This window comes from Haliotis asinina, chromosome 13 (assembly GCF_037392515.1).
Source record: "Haliotis asinina isolate JCU_RB_2024 chromosome 13, JCU_Hal_asi_v2, whole genome shotgun sequence".
NCBI classification, from domain to species: Eukaryota; Metazoa; Mollusca; class Gastropoda; order Lepetellida; family Haliotidae; genus Haliotis; species Haliotis asinina.
The window spans coordinates 1,920,045-1,942,854 of NC_090292.1; the positions used below are offsets into that span (position 1 = coordinate 1,920,045).

The 22,810-nt window shown below is 46.8% G+C and overlaps 1 protein-coding gene across 1 annotated transcript in view; it reads left to right on the top strand.

Annotated features, from left to right (window-relative positions):
• The first annotated feature begins 919 nt into the window (after positions 1 to 919).
• The window catches only part of LOC137260132 (techylectin-5A-like), a 58,465-nt gene continuing 36,574 nt past the window's right edge, over positions 920 to 22,810 (top strand). The window contains exons 1-7 of the mRNA XM_067797833.1: positions 920 to 956; positions 1,582 to 1,633; positions 1,898 to 1,974; positions 2,804 to 2,875; positions 4,919 to 5,141; positions 8,853 to 8,995; positions 9,553 to 9,649. Of these exons, the coding sequence (XP_067653934.1) occupies positions 927 to 956; positions 1,582 to 1,633; positions 1,898 to 1,974; positions 2,804 to 2,875; positions 4,919 to 5,141; positions 8,853 to 8,995; positions 9,553 to 9,649 (694 nt within the window). The 5' untranslated portion in view covers positions 920 to 926. The remainder of the gene's footprint in view (positions 957 to 1,581; positions 1,634 to 1,897; positions 1,975 to 2,803; positions 2,876 to 4,918; positions 5,142 to 8,852; positions 8,996 to 9,552; positions 9,650 to 22,810) is intronic.

Consider the following 22,810-nt stretch of genomic DNA (forward strand, 5'->3'; position numbering starts at 1 on the left):
TGGCACAAAACATAACTGATTTCTTTCCTTTTTGTTAAATTACTTATTGAGATCTTTTGCCACTCTGTATCTGTATGCATAGGTCTAAATTTGATTAAAAGAGACAGTAACCATACTGGCCAGGTTAGTGAAACGGCCAAATCAATGAAGGTTTTGGTCACTGAAATGGCTGAGTGTGGGTTTGAACTTGCTTCTCGACGTCACATGTTGAGAGTACGTTAAAGCTACGTTCCCTTTGTCACGCTTCCGTGAGTGAGTGAGTGAGTTTAGCACTGTTCCACCAGTATCACGGTGGGGAACACCGGAAGTGGACTTCACTAGCTACGTGGTATATACTTCCGGGTTTTAGCACGTTGCTGTAAGCTGTGAGAGGATTTGATGTAGCTCTCCAGAACTGTATGATAGGTATGCAAGGGATAGTTGCTGAGATGTTATATCAAATGTTATGACAGAATTGACCTGAGTTTGTTTCCAGTGAGTTGTTTGTGGACGGTGAGAGAGGAGTACTGTCGTGTCAACAATACTTCAGTTACACCAAGATGTTAGCTTGTAAACTATTTAATACATTTTGTGTAGAGCCGATATCCAGCTCAGCTGATCAGAGGCACTTTGCTGTTTTTCCTTCGATCAGTGGATGTTAGTTGCGACGGCACGTCATATTATCAATCTCAACTCCCTAGGAAGTATATCAAAAGGATGATGGCAAACCTACAACCATAAAAAAACCCAAGTATCTCAAAGGGTTGCAGCTTTGCACCTGCCTCCCGTGGCCTTAACTCCTACCCACCTTCACACATCCAAAGGCAGCCTTGGTATGACAGTTTACACAAATATATGAGCGAGGATGGGCAGCTTTAACGTGACACCCAACAGATGGCCCTTTCCACAACCATATCTAAGGTCAAGCCCTATAGGCCAACACAAGGATGTTTACAAGCAAGGTGACACACTTACAGGTACATCTGTTTTGATGATTTGTCTTCTGCATATTATTACGACCACGCTTTTAGATGATACAGCGTAAGTGATAAACAGTAAGTGATACACAGAAAGTGAACAGGGACGATCATGTTCCTCCGCAGATTGTTGGTTGGTCTCCCACCACCTAAGCCTGACATATTACCTAATTGAAGTTCATTTATCAACATATTGTCCCAGTTTTGGACGGTACTTTATTGGACAGTTGTATGTGGAAAAAATACAGACTATTGTTATTTTATTTTTCTCCTTGAACAACCAAAGTTTTAAACACATTCTAAAGAACGTACATAGTTAAAATAAGGGCCAATCAAGAAGTCGTCAAACGCTACACTTCGACGAATTGGTAAGGTCCCTGCCACTGGATGTGACCATGATTAAAATACATAAACTCTACAAGTAATGAATGGTTCAACCACTAAACAACTCACCCAGCTTCTTTCACGCCTATACTGTATTTTTTTATCTTCAACAATAGAAGAGAGTTGCGTTTTGAAGTACGATAATGCTTAAATGGGTTTGTGTCTTGTTGTTGTTCTGTTGTTTCATTCGGTTGTTTTGTTGTTAATCTGTTGTTTCACTAGGTTGTACTGACTCCTTCAGGTATCCTTTTCGGTCGTCTTACACCTCGGGGCACTGTTTCATTGTTCCTACGGTAGGCATTGTATTCAGAGTGTGTTCTGTGTATAGAAATATCTTCACCCTATCAGGCAGGTAGTTGCTATTGTTGTTGGTGGTGGTTTTTGCTTTTTCAACAGCTACGCACTGTAGGTACCCAGAGAAAGAGACTCTGTCGTACTTGTCACGTGTTCAGTGTACATAGCAACTGTAAAAGTACCATTCTATAAAATAGCCACATCCTCTGTCCCGAACTGAAAAGGAATGGTAAATACTCTCACTCGATCCTCTGCTCCTACAGGTTTGAGGTGTCTGGAATGTCAAGAAGTGTACAAGCCAGAGGACTGCGCCTTGTCTGGTGCCTGTGGTCAAGATGAGGTAGTGAGTGAGTGAATGAGTTTACTTTTACGCCTCACTCAGCAATATTCCAGCTGTATGGCGGAGATGAAAGAGTGAGTGAGTGAGGTAGTGAGGTAGTGAGTGAGTGAGTGAGGTAGAGCGTGAGTGAGTGGTAGGGTTTGAGAGAGTGAGTGGTTCTCTCAGTTGTAAATACTGCTAAAAGCTGTTTAATCCCCCACTCATTAATTCATTCACTCTCGAATCATCGGTCTGCATCGCATGGCCCCAGAGATAAGGTGAGGTAGGAAACGGCTTTGAATGACCTTGTCAGTCTGAAGATGGTAAAGTCAGACCCATACAACATGCCGAAACATTTTGATGACAGCGTAGCGTGCCTGCCAACAACACACGTCCTACAACATACCCGAGTTCTGTACTTTTTACGAGCGTGTCATTCCCATACTACCACTGACAATTACTGCTGTGCACGTTTCTCTGTCCGGCATACAATAACGACGACGTGTACATGAGACACCCATTTCATTTATTTCTGTCTTGTGTGTTCTACTAAACGTCAAACGGTTTATATGCTCGGACGCATTTTAGTTTGTGGATGCTCCACTTTGGTTAGTTTGGCAGCACAGTGTCTGAAAACACTGCAATGAGAGCATGTTCGTTAACGCTAATGGTAAATCATATAGCAGTTCATTAAACATGGTTTAGCATAGCAATACTACATATAGCTGTGAGATAACACTGCCTCTGAGGTACCTGCAACCACCGAAAGAGATTTCGTTTCTAAACACTAAATAACATTCTTGTTCAGGTGGTAGATATTTTCAATGATCCTTTTCTGTCTATGTTACAGCTTTGTTTCACTCGGTCTTTCATCAACAACAAAGGTCGGCAAGCCTACAGACTTGGCTGTGAGAGCACAGATGTGAGTTGAATGTCCTGTAATCTGCCCACCCGTGAATATCCGGGGTAGAATAGATCATCAGCAACCCATGCTCGCCATAGAAAGAAACTATGCTTGTCGTAAGAGGCGACTAACGGGATCGGGTGGTCAGGCTCGCTGACTTGATTGACACGTCACCGGTTCCCATATGCGCAGATCGATGCTCATGCTGTTGATGACTGGATTGTCTGGTCCAGACTCTATTATTTTACTCATCGCCACCATATAGCTGGGTTATTTCTGAGTACGACTTAAAACTAAACTCACCCACCCTAATTATCCATTCCTAATGTGCATCATGAAATAAAACATTGTCCTCACCTTCATTCCAGGCCGGAATGTTTAATGAACTTGACCAAGTCCCCATTCCCACTTGTGGCATGTGTTAACTTATCAAACTGGCTCGCGTGTAACGCGTTGTCTCCATTAGTCTTTTCAAGATCATATCACACGGTCATACTATGTAATCAGAGATGTGTATTGTAAATCCCAGGAATGTGTATTGCAAATCCCAGGGATGTGTATTGCAAATCCCAGGGATGTGTTTTGTAAATCCCAGGGATGTGTTTTGTGAATCCTTGGGATGTGTATTGCAAATCCCAGGGATGTAAGTTGCTGCCGAACAAACTCGTTATGCAGCTTGTCGGGTAGATGCCCACTATGCAGTGATGTAAACATTTTGTTGTACTTTTCAGGTCGAGTATGTCAACAAAGTTTTGTAAATTATATCCTTGGGATTGTTGGTTACCCACAACTGGGTTTGGGTTTTAAAAGAAATTTGTTGTCTGACTCTGTAGGACATCTGGATGTGTCTCTAACCATGTGCTCGCGGCAGTGTGTGGAATGCACGAGCTTTTCATGAAAATCGGTCAGGTTTCGGTCATGTCATATGAAAGCACTCGTATCCGTGATGTGTTTTATAAGAGACTGTAAACCCTGAGAGTCGGGAACATCTCTCCTCGCGGGGTTCACAAGCTATTGTAAACAGTTCACTGAGCCTTGTTCCAGCTATGTGGCGCTGGTCTGTAAATATTCCACTCTGGACCGATCAATCCAGTGATCAACAGCAGGAGCTTCAATCTTAGCACTTGGGATACGATGTGTCGCGCAAGACAGCGAGTCTGACCACCCGATCCCGTTAGCCTTAGCTGGCGACACACATGCTTTACTGACGATCAATTATGACACTGATCTTCACGGGAATCTGTGACATTGGTAATTGTGGTATATAATATCGCAGAAGGTGATGTAGGTCGTCGTGTTTGTTGCTTCCTAAGTCGTGACTGGATCATGTGTCCAAGACGGACAGAACTGACAAGACTTTCATATTAAACTTCCATGTCTATATAGCTACATGTAATACGTGCTGTACATGGCGTGCTTGATTTATGTTCACTTCAAGTTCCGGTTCATAACGTCTTCGAGTTGCAGACTTAGAAGTTGGGAAGTACATTACAGAACACACTTTGTGAATCAGAACTTCTTTTATTTTGTGAATGTGACACGACATTTCACGACGCGAAAGAAGCTTCATCAATAATGTTAGCTTTCTAGTGTACTTCCAGTACAGTCAACAGATTGTTGTGGAGAAACACACTTATTACTGACCTGTAAATCAGTTCTCATACTGCGTCTTGTAAGTGGATGACTTGTTTGCATGTTAATTACTAGAAAAACATACTGTGTTGAAAACTCAGAGGTGTATCAAAATAATAATCGCTGCAAATTTTGATGTAAAACCAAAGTGAATCCTTACTATGTTTGAAGATCAGAGGTATGTAACGTGACTATATACCTCTTATTGACTTTAATTAACCAATCACAGTGCAATGTTTACTGACGTCATGGTAGAATTTTGTTTGATTGGTTTGTAGTTTAACCCACCAATGTACATGCTATATGGTCAAATTTGGACCAGACAATTCATTGATTGCCATCACGAGCATTGACCTACTGAGTTACTGTTTTTTGTTTATGACTGGTTTATGTCTGACTGTTATGCATCCGCACATTTGCTTGTTGCAGGTGTGTGATTTGTTCGCGCACACGGTCATTGTTGGTAAACGTTCTTTGGGAGAAGGCCCAACATGTCGGCAGTGTTGTTCCCATGACAACTGCAATGAAAAGCTTTGTGTCGAATCGACTTCAACGAGCTATACTCCTTCCACAATGCCTCCAATCACTACATTGTCATCAACGGCAACAAGTGCAACCACAACACCAGCACTGACAACGTCGCTCACAACAGGTACGATAAGCGTGGTGTCCAGTGTGTTTGATTCTTTTGTGACGCCGCACTCAGCAATATTCCCGTTATAGGATAACTGTATATGGATGACAACTTCTTTAATACTGGAACACGACGTTTCGATACAGGTTCTTGTATCGTTTTCAAAGTGTAAATGATACAGGGAGAGAACAGGCGATATATATATACATAAACTAATTAACAAGTGATGATAAAGACAACGGGTAAAAGGATAACATGGAAGCCAGTAGTGCACAGAGTCTAGAATGAATACAAGTTAACAATGTCATGATAACTAAGTAAGCCAGTGAGGTACACAGAGTGGATTGTTTGTACAGTAGGCTAGAGTGGTTTGATGAGCTCATCGTAAGCAGTGGGGATGGGGTAACCTTGGTCTCTGTTAATCAGGGGTCGGTATCTTTTGATGTTGATTGCTTCAGTTATTTTCCTTTTGGTAAAGTCTGATTGGTTCTTTGAGAGGATGGTGTAGTCAGTCCAGTTGATTTGGTGATCGGGATGGGCCGCTATGTGATCTGACACTGCTGTTTTCTGGTCCGATTTGATGGTAGATTTCTGATGTTCCTTGATTCTGGTGTCGACAGGCCTGGATGTTTCTCCTATGTATGAGTGCCCACAATTGCAGTCAATTTTGTAGATTACATCCTTGGGATTGGGTTTTCTGGCTTGTGGGTGTTTTCTTCCATTGGCCTGTAGGAGGGTGTTGATGGTGACAGAGGTGGTGAAGGTGGTGTCTATTCCTGCTTGTTGCTTAAGAAGCCTGCTGATCTGGTGGGAGGGCTTGCCGATGTATGGGATGGAAATCTTTATTGAGCCGATTCAGGTCGATAGGGTTTGGTAGTAGGTGTTGATAAAGTTGCTGCAATTTTCCTGTTCACTAGCTGGGGTGGGTAATCATTAAGGTTGACAAAAACATCTCTCAAGTGGTTGATCTCCTCATGCAGTTTTATAGAACATACGTTCTTAGCTCTTCTTGTAAGTGTGGAGATAATACCTGACTTCACTCGTGGAGGGTGGTTGGACTGATAGTGGACATGCTGGTTGGTGTGGGTTGGTTTCCGGTATACTGTTGTCTGAAGCTGGTTAGAATGGTTGCGGGATACAAGGATGTCTAGGAATGGGATCTGGTTGTTGGTTTCTGTCGCCATGTTGAATTTGACTCTGGGATGTTGCTTGTTGAGGTGGTTAAGCAGCTCTAGGGGGTCGTTGTCAGGTTTCAGGACGACAAAAGTGTCATCCACCTTCCGATACCAGCACATAGGTTGGAAAGGTGATGTGAGGGGGGCTTTCTCTTCAAGGTCTGACACGTATATCTCCGTAAGGATAGGTGACAGTGGGGAACCCATGGGCAGTCCATGTATCTGTTCATATATATCGTCTCCCCATGTGAAGTATGTTGAGTTGATGCTGGCTGATACGAGATCTATGATAGTGTCTGTGGAGAGGCTTGTGTCAAGTGGCTGTTCAAGTTGGCTGAGTCGTTCTCGTAGGGCTGTAAGGGCTTCTTCACGTGGAACGTTGGTAAACAGATCAACATCATCATAGCTGACAATGGGACCAGGATTTGATAGTTTACGCAGCTTTGAGCAAAAATCAGTAGAGTCTGTGATGAAGAATTTGGCTGTCTTACCCAGGGGTGATAGAACATGACTAAGGTGCTGAGCAGTACTGTAAAAAACTGTATCACGAGAACACACAAGGATGCGGGTTTTGACAGGGTTTTTATGGATCTTGACCGTTGCCCTGGCATAAGGGGCCTGGGGATGGGACACTGACAGTTTACGATATAAGCCTGTTGAAAGTTCATACTTGTCGCATAGGGTCTTGAGGTGGGCCTTATGTTGGCGGTTCAGTTTTGCGGTGGGGTCCTTCTGGAGCTCCCTGTAAGTAGATGTGTCCTGAAGCATACTGTCAACCATGGAGTGGAAGTGGGGCCGATCTAACACTACAGTGGCTCTGCCCTTGTCTGCTGGAACTACAACGATGTCTCGATCTTCCTTAAGTTGTTTGATGGCCTGGCGGTCGGATGAATTGAGGTTGGACTTCTGGGGTTTGGCTTTCTGGAGAATGTTGCTGATCTGATGACGGAGGAAGTCTACCTCCCCCCCCCCAGGAGCCAACTGCTGAAGTCCTTTCTCGATATTACTGATAAAGATGTCTGTGTTGAGCTGAGGGGGAGTTAGGGCAAACTTGAATCCTTTGGCGAGGAGGCTGGTTTGCTGTAAGGTGAGTTGTTTCTGGCTAAGGTTGACAACGGTCTTGCTGTTGGTTGATGAGGTCTTCTTGATGGCTCTGGTAGTGGAGGTGGTGAGTTGTTGGAACTTCTTAACATGTATCTTCTTGGTAGAGGAGTCAAGTTTGTTGTTGGCTGATGTTTGGGCGGTTCTCAGAGACGAAAATAGTTGGGGATCAATGGTTGTGCTGAGGCTGGTGTAGTGTCAACCTTAATGATTATCCACCCCAGCTAGTGAACAGGAAAATTGCAGCAACTTTATCACCTCCTACTACCAAACCCTATCGACCTGAATCGGCTCAATAAAGATTTCCATCCCATACATCGGCAGGCCCTCCCACCAGATCAGCAGGCTTCTTAAGCAACAAGCAGGAATAGACACCACCTTCACCACCTCTGTCACCATCAACACCCTCCTACAGGCCAATGGAAGAAAACACCCACAAGCCAGAAAACCCAACCCCAAGGATGTAATCTACAAAAGTGACTGCAATTGTGGGCACTCATACATAGGAGAAACATCCAGGCCTGTCGACACCAGAATCAAGGAACATCAGAAATCTACCATCAAATCGGACCAGAAATCAGCAGTGTCAGATCACATAGCGGCCCATCCCGATCACCAAATCAACTGGACTGACTACACCATCCTCTCAAAGAACCAATCAGACTTTACCAAAAGGAAAATAACTGAAGCAATCAACATCAAAAGATACCGACCCCTGATTAACAGAGACCAAGGTTACCCCATCCCCACTGCTTACGATGAGCTCATCAAACCACTCTAGCCTACTGTACAAACAACCCACTCTGTGTACCTCACTGGCTTACTTAGTTATCATGACATTGTTAACTTGTATTCATACTAGGCTCTGTGCACTACTGGCTTCCATGTTATCCTTTTACCCGTTGTCTTTATCATCACTTGTTAATTAGTTTATGTATATATATATCGCCTGTTCTCTCCCTGTATCATTTACACTTTGAAAACGATACAAGAACCTGTATCGAAACGTCGTGTTCCAGTATTAAAGAAGTTGTCATCCATATACAGTTATCCTATTTACTTCCAACTTCTAAAATATGCCTCTCAAGCAAATATTCCCGTTATATCTGTATATAATAGAGTCTGGACCAGACAATCCAGTGATGAAGATTAAGAGCATCAACGCATTTGGGATACGATGACATCTGTTAACCCCGTCAGTGAATCTGACCAGCTGATTAAGTTAGTCACCTCTTACGAGAAGTCTGGGTTATTGAAGATCAATTCCAGCTCTGATCTTCACGGATGTATGGCTGAAATAATACGGGTATGACGATAAATTGTACATCACCCATTTTGAACGTGGTGCTTCTTATTTTCCTTAGTACTTTCGCCTTGGATTTCATTATGTATATCCGCGACAGCATCTTCTGGGTTTCACACATCAGCTGCACAAATGGTTACTTCTCAACAGTCACTGCATCAACTCCTGCCAGAGACTGTCTGTCTTTACTGGATCAAGGCATGACGTCATCAGGAGTGTACTCTGTGAGCCCAGACGGCGGAACTCCCTTCAACGTCTATTGCGACATGGCCAGTGATGGGGGAGGCTGGACTGTAAGTACTGTGGCAACTTTGGTAAATTTCAATCTTAAAGCCAAAAAATATCACTTTAAGACAAGAGAGAACTCCGAGAGTTATCCCACTATCTCCTTACTTAAAAAGTTCCCTAAGCAACCTTGCGTTCCTGTTGTCGTTGTTGTTGCCACTGAGACATCCATGCGATCATGACTGTCCGATCATGTGACCATATGGATGCAATGTCTATCATCTCAGTCACAAACTGCGAATTGAAAACCCAAGAATAAGATATGTTTTCTTTTCAAATCATGGCACCTCTAAGGCGCCAAACTAGTGAACCAGCGACATTCAAGTACTGGGATTGAGCCCACGTGACCAGGGCCCCGTTTCACGAAGCTCTCCTAAAATCAAAATCCCATACGTTTTCTCTTAGCATTCGAGCGGTTTGTCAAACGCACCCATGTGTGTATACATTGTAGTTCACTTTGTGTGTTCATTCTTTAAGTGCTGTCACAACCCATGGGGGGCAGTAAACAACACTGTGCACTTCAGGGAACCCACGAATCTGTTACAGTTGTTACATGATGTTGCAGCTCGTTCAGAGACGAGTGAACGAGACAGTTGGATTTGACAAGAACTGGGCTGAGTATAAGAATGGATTTGGTTCACTGGATGGAAACTTTTGGCTGGGTAGGTAACATGGTGTGTGTGTGCAATTGACTGTTCTGGGTGGGCTGGTGACATGGTGTGTGTGGTACTAGATGTCCTGACTAGGTAGGTGACATGGTGTGTGTGGTAGTGGATGTTGTGACTGGGTAGGTGACAGGGTGTGAGTGGTAGTGGATGTCCTGACTAGGTAGGTGACATGGTGTGTGTGGTACTAGATGTCCTGACTAGGTAGGTGACATGGTGTGTGTGGTAGTGGATGTTGTGACTGAGTAGGTGACATGGTGTGTGTGGTACTAGATGTCCTGACTAGGTAGGTGACAGGGTGTGAGTGGTAGTGGATGTTGTGACTGGGTAGGTGACATGGTGTGTGTGGTACTAGATGTCCTGACTAGGTAGGTGACATGGTGTGAGTGGTAGTGGATGTTGTGACTGGGTAGGTGACAGGGTGTGAGTGGTAGTGGATGTCCTGACTAGGTAGGTAACATGGTGTGTGTGGTACTAGATGTCCTGACTAGGTAGGTAACATGGTGTGTGTGGTACTAGATGTCCTGACTAGGTAGGTAACATGGTGTGTGTGGTACTAGATGTCCTGACTAGGTAGGTGACATGGTGTGTGTGGTAGTGGATGTTGTGACTGGGTAGGTGACAGGGTGTGAGTGGTAGTGGATGTCCTGACTAGGTAGGTGACATGGTGTGTGTGGTACTAGATGTCCTGACTAGGTAGGTAACATGGTGTGTGTGGTACTAGATGTCCTGACTAGGTAGGTGACATGGTGTGTGTGGTACTAGATGTCCTGACTAGGTAGGTGACATGGTGTGTGTGGTACTAGATGTCCTGACTAGGTAGGTAACATGGTGTGTGTGGTACTAGATGTCCTGACTAGGTAGGTAACATGGTGTGTGTGGTACTAGATGTCCTGACTAGGTAGGTGACATGGTGTGTGTGGTACTAGATGTCCTGACTAGGTAGGTAACATGGTGTGTGTGGTACTAGATGTCCTGACTAGGTAGGTGACATGGTGTGTGTGGTACTAGATGTCCTGACTAGGTAGGTAACATGGTGTGTGTGGTACTAGATGTCCTGACTAGGTAGGTGACATGGTGTGTGTGGTACTAGATGTCCTGACTAGGTAGGTGACATGGTGTGTGTGGTAGTGGATGTTGTGACTAGGTAGGTGACATGGTGTGTGTGGTACTAGATGTCCTGACTAGGTAGGTGACATGGTGTGTGTGGTACTAGATGTCCTGACTAGGTAGGTGACATGGTGTGTGTGGTAGTGGATGTTGTGACTGGGTAGGTGACATGGTGTGTGTGGTACTAGATGTCCTGACTAGGTAGGTAACATGGTGTGTGTGGTACTAGATGTCCTGACTAGGTAGGTGACATGGTGTGTGTGGTACTAGATGTCCTGACTAGGTAGGTGACATGGTGTGTGTGGTACTAGATGTACTGACTAGGTAGGCAACATGGTGTGTGTGGTAGTGGATGTTGTGACTGGGTAGGTGACATGGTGTGTGTGGTACTAGATGTCCTGACTAGGTAGGTGACATGGTGTGTGTGGTACTAGATGTCCTGACTAGGTAGGTGACATGGTGTGTGTGGTACTAGATGTCCTGACTAGGTAGGTGACAGGGCGTGAGTGGTAGTGGATGTCCTGACTAGGTAGGTGACATGGTGTGTGTGGTACTAGATGTCCTGACTAGGTAGGTGACATGGTGTGTGTGGTACTAGATGTCCTGACTAGGTAGGTAACATGGTGTGTGTGGTACTAGATGTCCTGACTAGGTAGGTGACATGGTGTGTATGGTAGTGGATGTTGTGACTAGGTAGGTAACATGGTGTGTGTGGTACTAGATGTCCTGACTAGGTAGGTGACATGGTGTGTGTGGTACTAGATGTCCTGACTAGGTAGGTAACATGGTGTGTGTGGTACTAGATGTCCTGACTAGGTAGGTAACATGGTGTGTGTGGTACTAGATGTCCTGACTAGGTAGGTGACATGGTGTGTGTGGTACTAGATGTCCTGACTAGGTAGGTAACATGGTGTGTGTGGTACTAGATGTCCTGACTAGGTAGGTAACATGGTGTGTGTGGTACTAGATGTCCTGACTAGGTAGGTGACATGGTGTGTGTGGTACTAGATGTCCTGACTAGGTAGGTGACATGGTGTGTGTGGTACTAGATGTCCTGACTAGGTAGGTAACATGGTGTGTGTGGTACTAGATGTCCTGACTAGGTAGGTAACATGGTGTGTGTGGTACTAGATGTCCTGACTAGGTAGGTGACATGGTGTGTGTGGTACTAGATGTCCTGACTAGGTAGGTGACATGGTGTGTGTGGTACTAGATGTCCTGACTAGGTAGGTGACATGGTGTGTGTGGTACTAGATGTCCTGACTAGGTAGGTAACATGGTGTGTGTGGTACTAGATGTCCTGACTAGGTAGGTAACATGGTGTGTGTGGTACTAGATGTCCTGACTAGGTAGGTGACAGGGTGTGAGTGGTAGTGGATGTTGTGACTGGGTAGGTGACATGGTGTGTGTGGTACTAGATGTCCTGACTAGGTAGGTGACATGGTGTGTGTGGTACTAGATGTCCTGACTAGGTAGGTGACATGGTGTGTGTGGTACTAAATGTCCTGACTAGGTAGGTAACATGGTGTGTGTGGTACTAGATGTCCTGACTAGGTAGGTGACATGGTGTGTGTGGTACTAGATGTCCTGACTAGGTAGGTGACATGGTGTGACTGGTACTAGATGTCCTGACTAGGTAGGTAACATGGTGTGTGTGGTACTAGATGTCCTGACTAGGTAGGTGACATGGTGTGTGTGGTACTAGATGTCCTGACTAGGTAGGTAACATGGTGTGTGTGGTAGTGGATGTTGTGACTGGGTAGGTAACATGGTGTGTGTGGTACTAGATGTCCTGACTAGGTAGGTGACATGGTGTGTGTGGTACTAGATGTCCTGACTAGGTAGGTGACATGGTGTGTGTGGTAGTGGATGTCCTGACTAGGTAGGTGACAGGGTGTGAGTGGTAGTGGATGTCCTGACTAGGTAGGTGACATGGTGTGTGTGGTACTAGATGTCCTGACTAGGTAGGTGACAGGGTGTGAGTGGTAGTGGATGTTGTGACTGGGTAGGTAACATGGTGTGTGTGGTACTAGATGTCCTGACTAGGTAGGTGACATGGTGTGTGTGGTACTAGATGTCCTGACTAGGTAGGTGACATGGTGTGTGTGGTACTAGATGTCCTGACTAGGTAGGTGACATGGTGTGTGTGGTACTAGATGTCCTGACTAGGTAGGTGACATGGTGTGTGTGGTAGTGGATGTCCTGACTAGGTAGGTGACATGGTGTGTGTGGTACTAGATGTCCTGACTAGGTAGGTGACAGGGTGTGAGTGGTAGTGGATGTTGTGACTGGGTAGGTGACATGGTGTGTGTGGTACTAGATGTCCTGACTAGGTAGGTGACATGGTGTGTGTGGTACTAGATGTCCTGACTAGGTAGGTAACATGGTGTGTGTGGTAGTGGATGTTGTGACTGGGTAGGTAACATGGTGTGTGTGGTACTAGATGTCCTGACTAGGTAGGTGACATGGTGTGTGTGGTACTAGATGTCCTGACTAGGTAGGTGACATGGTGTGTGTGGTACTATATGTCCTGACTAGGTAGGTGACATGGTGTGTGTGGTAGTGGATGTCCTGACTAGGTAGGTGACAGGGTGTGAGTGGTAGTGGATGTCCTGACTAGGTAGGTGACATGGTGTGTGTGGTACTAGATGTCCTGACTAGGTAGGTGACAGGGTGTGAGTGGTAGTGGATGTTGTGACTGGGTAGGTAACATGGTGTGTGTGGTACTAGATGTCCTGACTAGGTAGGTGACATGGTGTGTGTGGTACTAGATGTCCTGACTAGGTAGGTGACATGGTGTGTGTGGTACTAGATGTCCTGACTAGGTAGGTGACATGGTGTGTGTGGTAGTGGATGTCCTGACTAGGTAGGTAACATGGTGTGTGTGGTACTAGATGTCCTGACTAGGTAGGTGACATGGTGTGTGTGGTACTAGATGTCCTGACTAGGTAGGTGACAGGGTGTGAGTGGTAGTGGATGTCCTGACTAGGTAGGTGACATGGTGTGTGTGGTACTAGATGTCCTGACTAGGTAGGTGACATGGTGTGTGTGGTACTAGATGTCCTGACTAGGTAGGTGACATGGTGTGTGTGGTACTAGATGTCCTGACTAGGTAGGTGACATGGTGTGTGTGGTAGTGGATGTCCTGACTAGGTAGGTAACATGGTGTGTGTGGTAGTGGATGTCCTGACTAGGTAGGTGACATGGTGTGTGTGGTACTAGATGTCCTGACTAGGTAGGTGACATGGTGTGTGTGGTACTAGATGTCCTGACTAGGTAGGTAACATGGTGTGTGTGGTACTAGATGTCCTGACTAGGTAGGTGACATGGTGTGTGTGGTACTAGATGTCCTGACTAGGTAGGTAACATGGTGTGTGTGGTACTAGATGTCCTGACTAGGTAGGTGACATGGTGTGTGTGGTACTAGATGTCCTGACTAGGTAGGTGACATGGTGTGTGTGGTAGTGGATGTCCTGACTAGGTAGGTGACATGGTGTGTGTGGTAGTGGATGTTGTGACTGGGTAGGTGACATGGTGTGTGTGGTACTAGATGTCCTGACTAGGTAGGTGACATGGTGTGTGTGGTACTAGATGTCCTGACTAGGTAGGTGACATGGTGTGTGTGGTACTAGATGTCCTGACTAGGTAGGTGACATGGTGTGTGTGGTACTAGATGTCCTGACTAGGTAGGTGACATGGTGTGTGTGGTACTAGATGTCCTGACTAGGTAGGTAACATGGTGTGTGTGGTACTAGATGTCCTGACTAGGTAGGTGACATGGTGTGTGTGGTACTAGATGTCCTGACTAGGTAGGTGACATGGTGTGTGTGGTAGTGGATGTCCTGACTAGGTAGGTGACATGGTGTGTGTGGTAGTGGATGTTGTGACTGGGTAGGTGACATGGTGTGTGTGGTACTAGATGTCCTGACTAGGTAGGTGACATGGTGTGTGTGGTACTAGATGTCCTGACTAGGTAGGTAACATGGTGTGTGTGGTACTAGATGTCCTGACTAGGTAGGTGACAGGGTGTGTGTGGTACTAGATGTCCTGACTAGGTAGGTGACAGGGTGTGAGTGGTAGTGGATGTCCTGACTAGGTAGGTGGCATGGTGTGTGTGGTACTAGATGTCCTGACTAGGTAGGTGACATGGTGTGTGTGGTACTAGATGTCCTGACTAGGTAGGTGACATGGTGTGTGTGGTACTAGATGTCCTGACTAGGTAGGTGACAGGGTGTGAGTGGTAGTGGATGTCCTGACTAGGTAGGTGACATGGTGTGTGTGGTACTAGATGTCCTGACTAGGTAGGTGACATGGTGTGTGTGGTACTAGATGTCCTGACTAGGTAGGTGACATGGTGTGTGTGGTACTAGATGTCCTGACTAGGTAGGTAACATGGTGTGTGTGGTACTAGATGTCCTGACTAGGTAGGTGACAGGGTGTGTGTGGTACTAGATGTCCTGACTAGGTAGGTGACAGGGTGTGAGTGGTAGTGGATGTCCTGACTAGGTAGGTGACATGGTGTGTGTGGTACTAGATGTCCTGACTAGGTAGGTGACAGGGTGTGTGTGGTAGTGGATGTCCTGACTAGGTAGGTGACATGGTGTGTGTGGTACTAGATGTCCTGACTAGGTAGGTGACATGGTGTGTGTGGTACTAGATGTCCTGACTAGGTAGGTGACATGGTGTGTGTGGTACTAGATGTCCTGACTAGGTAGGTGACAGGGTGTGAGTGGTAGTGGATGTCCTGACTAGGTAGGTGACATGGTGTGTGTGGTAGTGGATGTTGTGACTGGGTAGGTGACAGGGTGTGAGTGGTAGTGGATGTCCTGACTAGGTAGGTGACATGGTGTGTGTGGTACTAGATGTCCTGACTAGGTAGGTAACATGGTGTGTGTGGTACTAGATGTCCTGACTAGGTAGGTAACATGGTGTGTGTGGTACTAGATGTCCTGACTAGGTAGGTGACATGGTGTGTGTGGTACTAGATGTCCTGACTAGGTAGGTAACATGGTGTGTGTGGTACTAGATGTCCTGACTAGGTAGGTGACAGGGTGTGTGTGGTACTAGATGTCCTGACTAGGTAGGTGACAGGGTGTGAGTGGTAGTGGATGTCCTGACTAGGTAGGTGGCATGGTGTGTGTGGTACTAGATGTCCTGACTAGGTAGGTGACATGGTGTGTGTGGTACTAGATGTCCTGACTAGGTAGGTGACATGGTGTGAGTGGTAGTGGATGTTGTGACTGGGTAGGTGACAGGGTGTGAGTGGTAGTGGATGTCCTGACTAGGTAGGTGACATGGTGTGTGTGGTACTAGATGTCCTGACTAGGTAGGTAACATGGTGTGTGTGGTACTAGCTGTCCTGACTAGGTAGGTGACATGGTGTGTGTGGTACTAGATGTCCTGACTGGGTAGGTGACAGGGTGTGTGTGGTAGTGGATGTCCTGACTAGGTAGGTGACATGGTGTGTGTGGTACTAGATGTCCTGACTAGGTAGGTGACATGGTGTGTGTGGTACTAGATGTCCTGACTAGGTAGGTGACATGGTGTGTGTGGTAGTGGATGTTGTGACTGGGTAGGTGACAGGGTGTGAGTGGTAGTGGATGTTGTGACTGGGTAGGTGACAGGGTGTGAGTGGTAGTGGATGTCCTGACTAGGTAGGTGACATGGTGTGTGTGGTACTAGATGTCCTGACTAGGTAGGTAACATGGTGTGTGTGGTACTAGATGTCCTGACTAGGTAGGTAACATGGTGTGTGTGGTACTAGATGTCCTGACTAGGTAGGTAACATGGTGTGTGTGGTACTAGATGTCCTGACTAGGTAGGTGACATGGTGTGTGTGGTACTAGATGTCCTGACTAGGTAGGTAACATGGTGTGTGTGGTACTAGATGTCCTGACTAGGTAGGTGACATGGTGTGTGTGGTACTAGATGTCCTGACTAGGTAGGTGACATGGTGTGTGTGGTACTAGATGTCCTGACTAGGTAGGTGACAGGGTGTGAGTGGTAGTGGATGTCCTGACTAGGTAGGTAACATGGTGTGTGTGGTACTAGATGTCCTGACTAGGTAGGTGACAGGGTGTGTGTGGTAGTGGATGTTGTGACTGGGTAGGTGACATGGTGTGTGTGGTACTAGATGTCCTGACTAGGTAGGTGACATGGTGTGTGTGGTACTAGATGTCCTGAATAGGTAGGTAACATGGTGTGTGTGGTAGTGGATGTCCTGACTAGGTAGGTGACAGGGTGTGTGTGGTACTAGATGTCCTGACTAGGTAGGTGACATGGTGTGTGTGGTACTAGATGTCCTGACTAGGTAGGTGACATGGTGTGTGTGGTACTAGATGTCCTGACTAGGTAGGTGACATGGTGTGTGTGGTACTAGATGTCCTGACTAGGTAGGTGACATGGTGTGTGTGGTACTAGATGTCCTGACTAGGTAGGTGACATGGTGTGTGTGGTACTAGATGTCCTGACTAGGTAGGTAACATGGTGTGTGTGGTAGTGGATGTCCTGACTAGGTAGGTGACATGGTGTGTGTGGTACTAGATGTCCTGACTAGGTAGGTGACATGGTGTGTGTGGTAGTGGATGTCCTGACTAGGTAGGTGACATGGTGTGTGTGGTACTAGATGTCCTGACTAGGTAGGTGACATGGTGTGTGTGGTACTAGATGTCCTGACTAGGTAGGTGACATGGTGTGTGTGGTACTAGATGTCCTGACTAGGTAGGTGACATGGTGTGTGTGGTACTAGATGTCCTGACTGGGTAGGTGACAGGGTGTGAGTGGTACTAGATGTCCTGACTAGGTAGGTGACATGGTGTGTGTGGTACTAGATGTCCTGACTGGGTAGGTGACATGGTGTGTGTGGTACTAGATGTCCTGACTAGGTAGGTGACATGGTGTGTGTGGTAGTGGATGTTGTGACTGGGTAGGTGACAGGGTGTGAGTGGTAGTGGATGTTGTGACTGGGTAGGTGACAGGGTGTGAGTGGTAGTGGATGTTGTGACTGGGTAGGTGACAGGGTGTGAGTGGTAGTGGATGTCCTGACTAGGTAGGTGACATGGTGTGTGTGGTACTAGATGTCCTGACTAGGTAGGTGACATGGTGTGTGTGGTACTAGATGTCCTGACTAGGTAGGTGACATGGTGTGTGTGGTAGTGGATGTCCTGACTAGGTAGGTGACATGGTGTGTGTGGTAGTGGATGTTGTGACTGGGTAGGTGACATGGTGTGTGTGGTACTAGATGTCCTGACTAGGTAGGTGACATGGTGTGTGTGGTACTAGATGTCCTGACTAGGTAGGTAACATGGTGTGTGTGGTACTAGATGTCCTGACTAGGTAGGTGACATGGTGTGAGTGGTACTAGATGTCCTGACTAGGTAGGTGACATGGTGTGTGTGGTAGTGGATGTTGTGACTGGGTAGGTGACATGGTGTGTGTGGTACTAGATGTCCTGACTAGGTAGGTAACATGGTGTGTGTGGTACTAGATGTCCTGACTAGGTAGGTAACATGGTGTGTGTGGTACTAGATGTCCTGACTAGGTAGGTAACATGGTGTGTGTGGTACTAGATGTCCTGACTAGGTAGGTGACATGGTGTGTGTGGTAGTGGATGTTGTGACTAGGTAGGTGACAGGGTGTGAGTGGTAGTGGATGTCCTGACTAGGTAGGTGACATGGTGTGTGTGGTACTAGATGTCCTGACTAGGTAGGTAACATGGTGTGTGTGGTACTAGATGTCCTGACTAGGTAGGTAACATGGTGTGTGTGGTACTAGATGTCCTGACTAGGTAGGTGACAGGGTGTGAGTGGTAGTGGATGTTGTGACTGGGTAGGTGACATGGTGTGTGTGGTACTAGATGTCCTGACTAGGTAGGTGACATGGTGTGTGTGGTACTAGATGTCCTGACTAGGTAGGTGACATGGTGTGTGTGGTACTAGATGTCCTGACTAGGTAGGTAACATGGTGTGTGTGGTACTAGATGTCCTGACTAGGTAGGTGACATGGTGTGTGTGGTACTAGATGTCCTGACTAGGTAGGTGACATGGTGTGTGTGGTAGTGGATGTTGTGACTAGGTAGGTGACATGGTGTGTGTGGTACTAGATGTCCTGACTAGGTAGGTGACATGGTGTGTGTGGTACTAGATGTCCTGACTAGGTAGGTGACATGGTGTGTGTGGTAGTGGATGTTGTGACTGGGTAGGTGACATGGTGTGTGTGGTACTAGATGTCCTGACTAGGTAGGTAACATGGTGTGTGTGGTACTAGATGTCCTGACTAGGTAGGTGACATGGTGTGTGTGGTACTAGATGTCCTGACTAGGTAGGTGACATGGTGTGTGTGGTACTAGATGTCCTGACTAGGTAGGCAACATGGTGTGTGTGGTAGTGGATGTTGTGACTGGGTAGGTGACATGGTGTGTGTGGTACTAGATGTCCTGACTAGGTAGGTGACATGGTGTGTGTGGTACTAGATGTCCTGACTAGGTAGGTGACATGGTGTGTGTGGTACTAGATGTCCTGACTAGGTAGGTGACAGGGTGTGAGTGGTAGTGGATGTCCTGACTAGGTAGGTGACATGGTGTGTGTGGTACTAGATGTCCTGACTAGGTAGGTGACATGGTGTGTGTGGTACTAGATGTCCTGACTAGGTAGGTAACATGGTGTGTGTGGTACTAGATGTCCTGACTAGGTAGGTGACATGGTGTGTGTGGTAGTGGATGTTGTGACTAGGTAGGTAACATGGTGTGTGTGGTACTAGATGTCCTGACTAGGTAGGTGACATGGTGTGTGTGGTACTAGATGTCCTGACTAGGTAGGTGACATGGTGTGTGTGGTACTAGATGTCCTGACTAGGTAGGTAACATGGTGTATGTGGTACTAGATGTCCTGACTTGGTAGGTGACATGGTGTGTGTGGTACTAGATGTCCTGACTAGGTAGGTAACATGGTGTGTGTGGTACTAGATGTCCTGACTAGGTAGGTAACATGGTGTGTCTGGTACTAGATGTCCTGACTAGGTAGGTGACATGGTGTGTTTGGTACTAGATGTCCTGACTAGGTAGGTGACATGGTGTGTGTGGTACTAGATGTCCTGACTAGGTAGGTAACATGGTGTGTGTGGTACTAGATGTCCTGACTAGGTAGGTAACATGGTGTGTGTGGTACTAGATGTCCTGACTAGGTAGGTGACATGGTGTGTGTGGTACTAGATGTCCTGACTAGGTAGGTGACATGGTGTGTGTGGTACTAGATGTCCTGACTAGGTAGGTGACATGGTGTGTGTGGTACTAGATGTCCTGACTAGGTAGGTGACATGGTGTGTGTGGTACTAGATGTCCTGACTAGGTAGGTAACATGGTGTGAGTGGTACTAGATGTCCTGACTAGGTAGGTGACAGGGTGTGAGTGGTAGTGGATGTTGTGACTGGGTAGGTGACATGGTGTGTGTGGTACTAGATGTCCTGACTAGGTAGGTGACATGGTGTGTGTGGTACTAGATGTCCTGACTAGGTAGGTGACATGGTGTGTGTGGTACTAAATGTCCTGACTAGGTAGGTAACATGGTGTGTGTGGTACTAGATGTCCTGACTAGGTAGGTGACATGGTGTGTGTGGTACTAGATGTCCTGACTAGGTAGGTGACATGGTGTGACTGGTACTAGATGTCCTGACTAGGTAGGTAACATGGTGTGTGTGGTACTAGATGTCCTGACTAGGTAGGTGACATGGTGTGTGTGGTAGTGGATGTTGTGACTGGGTAGGTGACAGGGTGTGAGTGGTAGTGGATGTTGTGACTGGGTAGGTAACATGGTGTGTGTGGTACTAGATGTCCTGACTAGGTAGGTGACATGGTGTGTGTGGTACTAGATGTCCTGACTAGGTAGGTAACATGGTGTGTGTGGTAGTGGATGTTGTGACTGGGTCGGTAACATGGTGTGTGTGGTACTAGATGTCCTGACTAGGTAGGTGACATGGTGTGTGTGGTACTAGATGTCCTGACTAGGTAGGTGACATGGTGTGTGTGGTACTAGATGTCCTGACTAGGTAGGTGACATGGTGTGTGTGGTAGTGGATGTCCTGACTAGGTAGGTGACATGGTGTGTGTGGTACTAGTTGTCCTGACTAGGTAGGTAACATGGTGTGTGTGGTACTAGATGTCCTGACTAGGCAGGTGACATGGTGTGTGTGGTAGTGGATGTCCTGACTAGGTAGGTGACATGGTGTGTGTGGTAGTGGATGTTGTGACTGGGTAGGTGACATGGTGTGTGTGGTACTAGATGTCCTGACTAGGTAGGTGACATGGTGTGTGTGGTACTAGATGTCCTGACTAGGTAGGTGACATGGTGTGTGTGGTAGTGGATGTTGTGACTGGGTAGGTGACAGGGTGTGAGTGGTAGTGGATGTTGTGACTGGGTAGGTGACAGGGTGTGAGTGGTAGTGGATGTCCTGACTAGGTAGGTGACATGGTGTGTGTGGTACTAGATGTCCTGACTAGGTAGGTGACATGGTGTGTGTGGTACTAGATGTCCTGACTAGGTAGGTGACATGGTGTGTGTGGTAGTGGATGTCCTGACTAGGTAGGTGACATGGTGTGTGTGGTAGTGGATGTTGTGACTGGGTAGGTGACATGGTGTGTGTGGTACTAGATGTCCTGACTAGGTAGGTGACATGGTGTGTGTGGTACTAGATGTCCTGACTAGGTAGGTGACATGGTGTGTGTGGTACTAGATGTCCTGACTAGGTAGGTAACATGGTGTGTGTGGTACTAGATGTCCTGACTAGGTAGGTGACATGGTGTGAGTGGTACTAGATGTCCTGACTAGGTAGGTGACATGGTGTGTGTGGTAGTGGATGTTGTGACTGGGTAGGTGACATGGTGTGTGTGGTACTAGATGTCCTGACTAGGTAGGTGACATGGTGTGTGTGGTAGTGGATGTCCTGACTAGGTAGGTGACATGGTGTGTGTGGTGCTAGATGTCCTGACTAGGTAGGTGACATGGTGTGTGTGGTACTAGATGTCCTGACTAGGTAGGTGACATGGTGTGTGTGGTACTAAATGTCCTGACTAGGTAGGTAACATGGTGTGTGTGGTACTAGATGTCCTGACTAGGTAGGTGACATGGTGTGAGTGGTACTAGATGTCCTGACTAGGTAGGTGACATGGTGTGTGTGGTAGTGGATGTTGTGACTAGGTAGGTGACAGGGTGTGAGTGGTAGTGGATGTCCTGACTAGGTAGGTGACATGGTGTGTGTGGTACTAGATGTCCTGACTAGGTAGGTAACATGGTGTGTGTGGTACTAGATGTCCTGACTAGGTAGGTAACATGGTGTGTGTGGTACTAGATGTCCTGACTAGGTAGGTGACAGGGTGTGAGTGGTAGTGGATGTTGTGACTGGGTAGGTGACATGGTGTGTGTGGTACTAGATGTCCTGACTAGGTAGGTGACATGGTGTGTGTGGTACTAGATGTTGTGACTGGGTAGGTGACATGGTGTGTGTGGTACTAGATGTCCTGACTAGGTAGGTGACATGGTGTGTGTGGTACTAGATGTCCTGACTAGGTAGGTGACATGGTGTGTGTGGTAGTGGATGTTGTGACTGGGTAGGTGACAGGGTGTGAGTGGTAGTGGAGGTTGTGACTGGGTAGGTGACAGGGTGTGAGTGGTAGTGGATGTCCTGACTAGGTAGGTGACATGGTGTGTGTGGTACTAGATGTCCTGACTAGGTAGGTGACATGGTGTGTGTGGTACTAGATGTCCTGACTAGGTAGGTGACATGGTGTGTGTGGTAGTGGATGTCCTGACTAGGTAGTTGACATGGTGTGTGTGGTAGTGGATGTTGTGACTGGGTAGGTGACATGGTGTGTGTGGTACTAGATGTCCTGACTAGGTAGGTGACATGGTGTGTGTGGTACTAGATGTCCTGACTAGGTAGGTAACATGGTGTGTGTGGTACTAGATGTCCTGACTAGGTAGGTGACATGGTGTGAGTGGTACTAGATGTCCTGACTAGGTAGGTGACATGGTGTGTGTGGTAGTGGATGTTGTGACT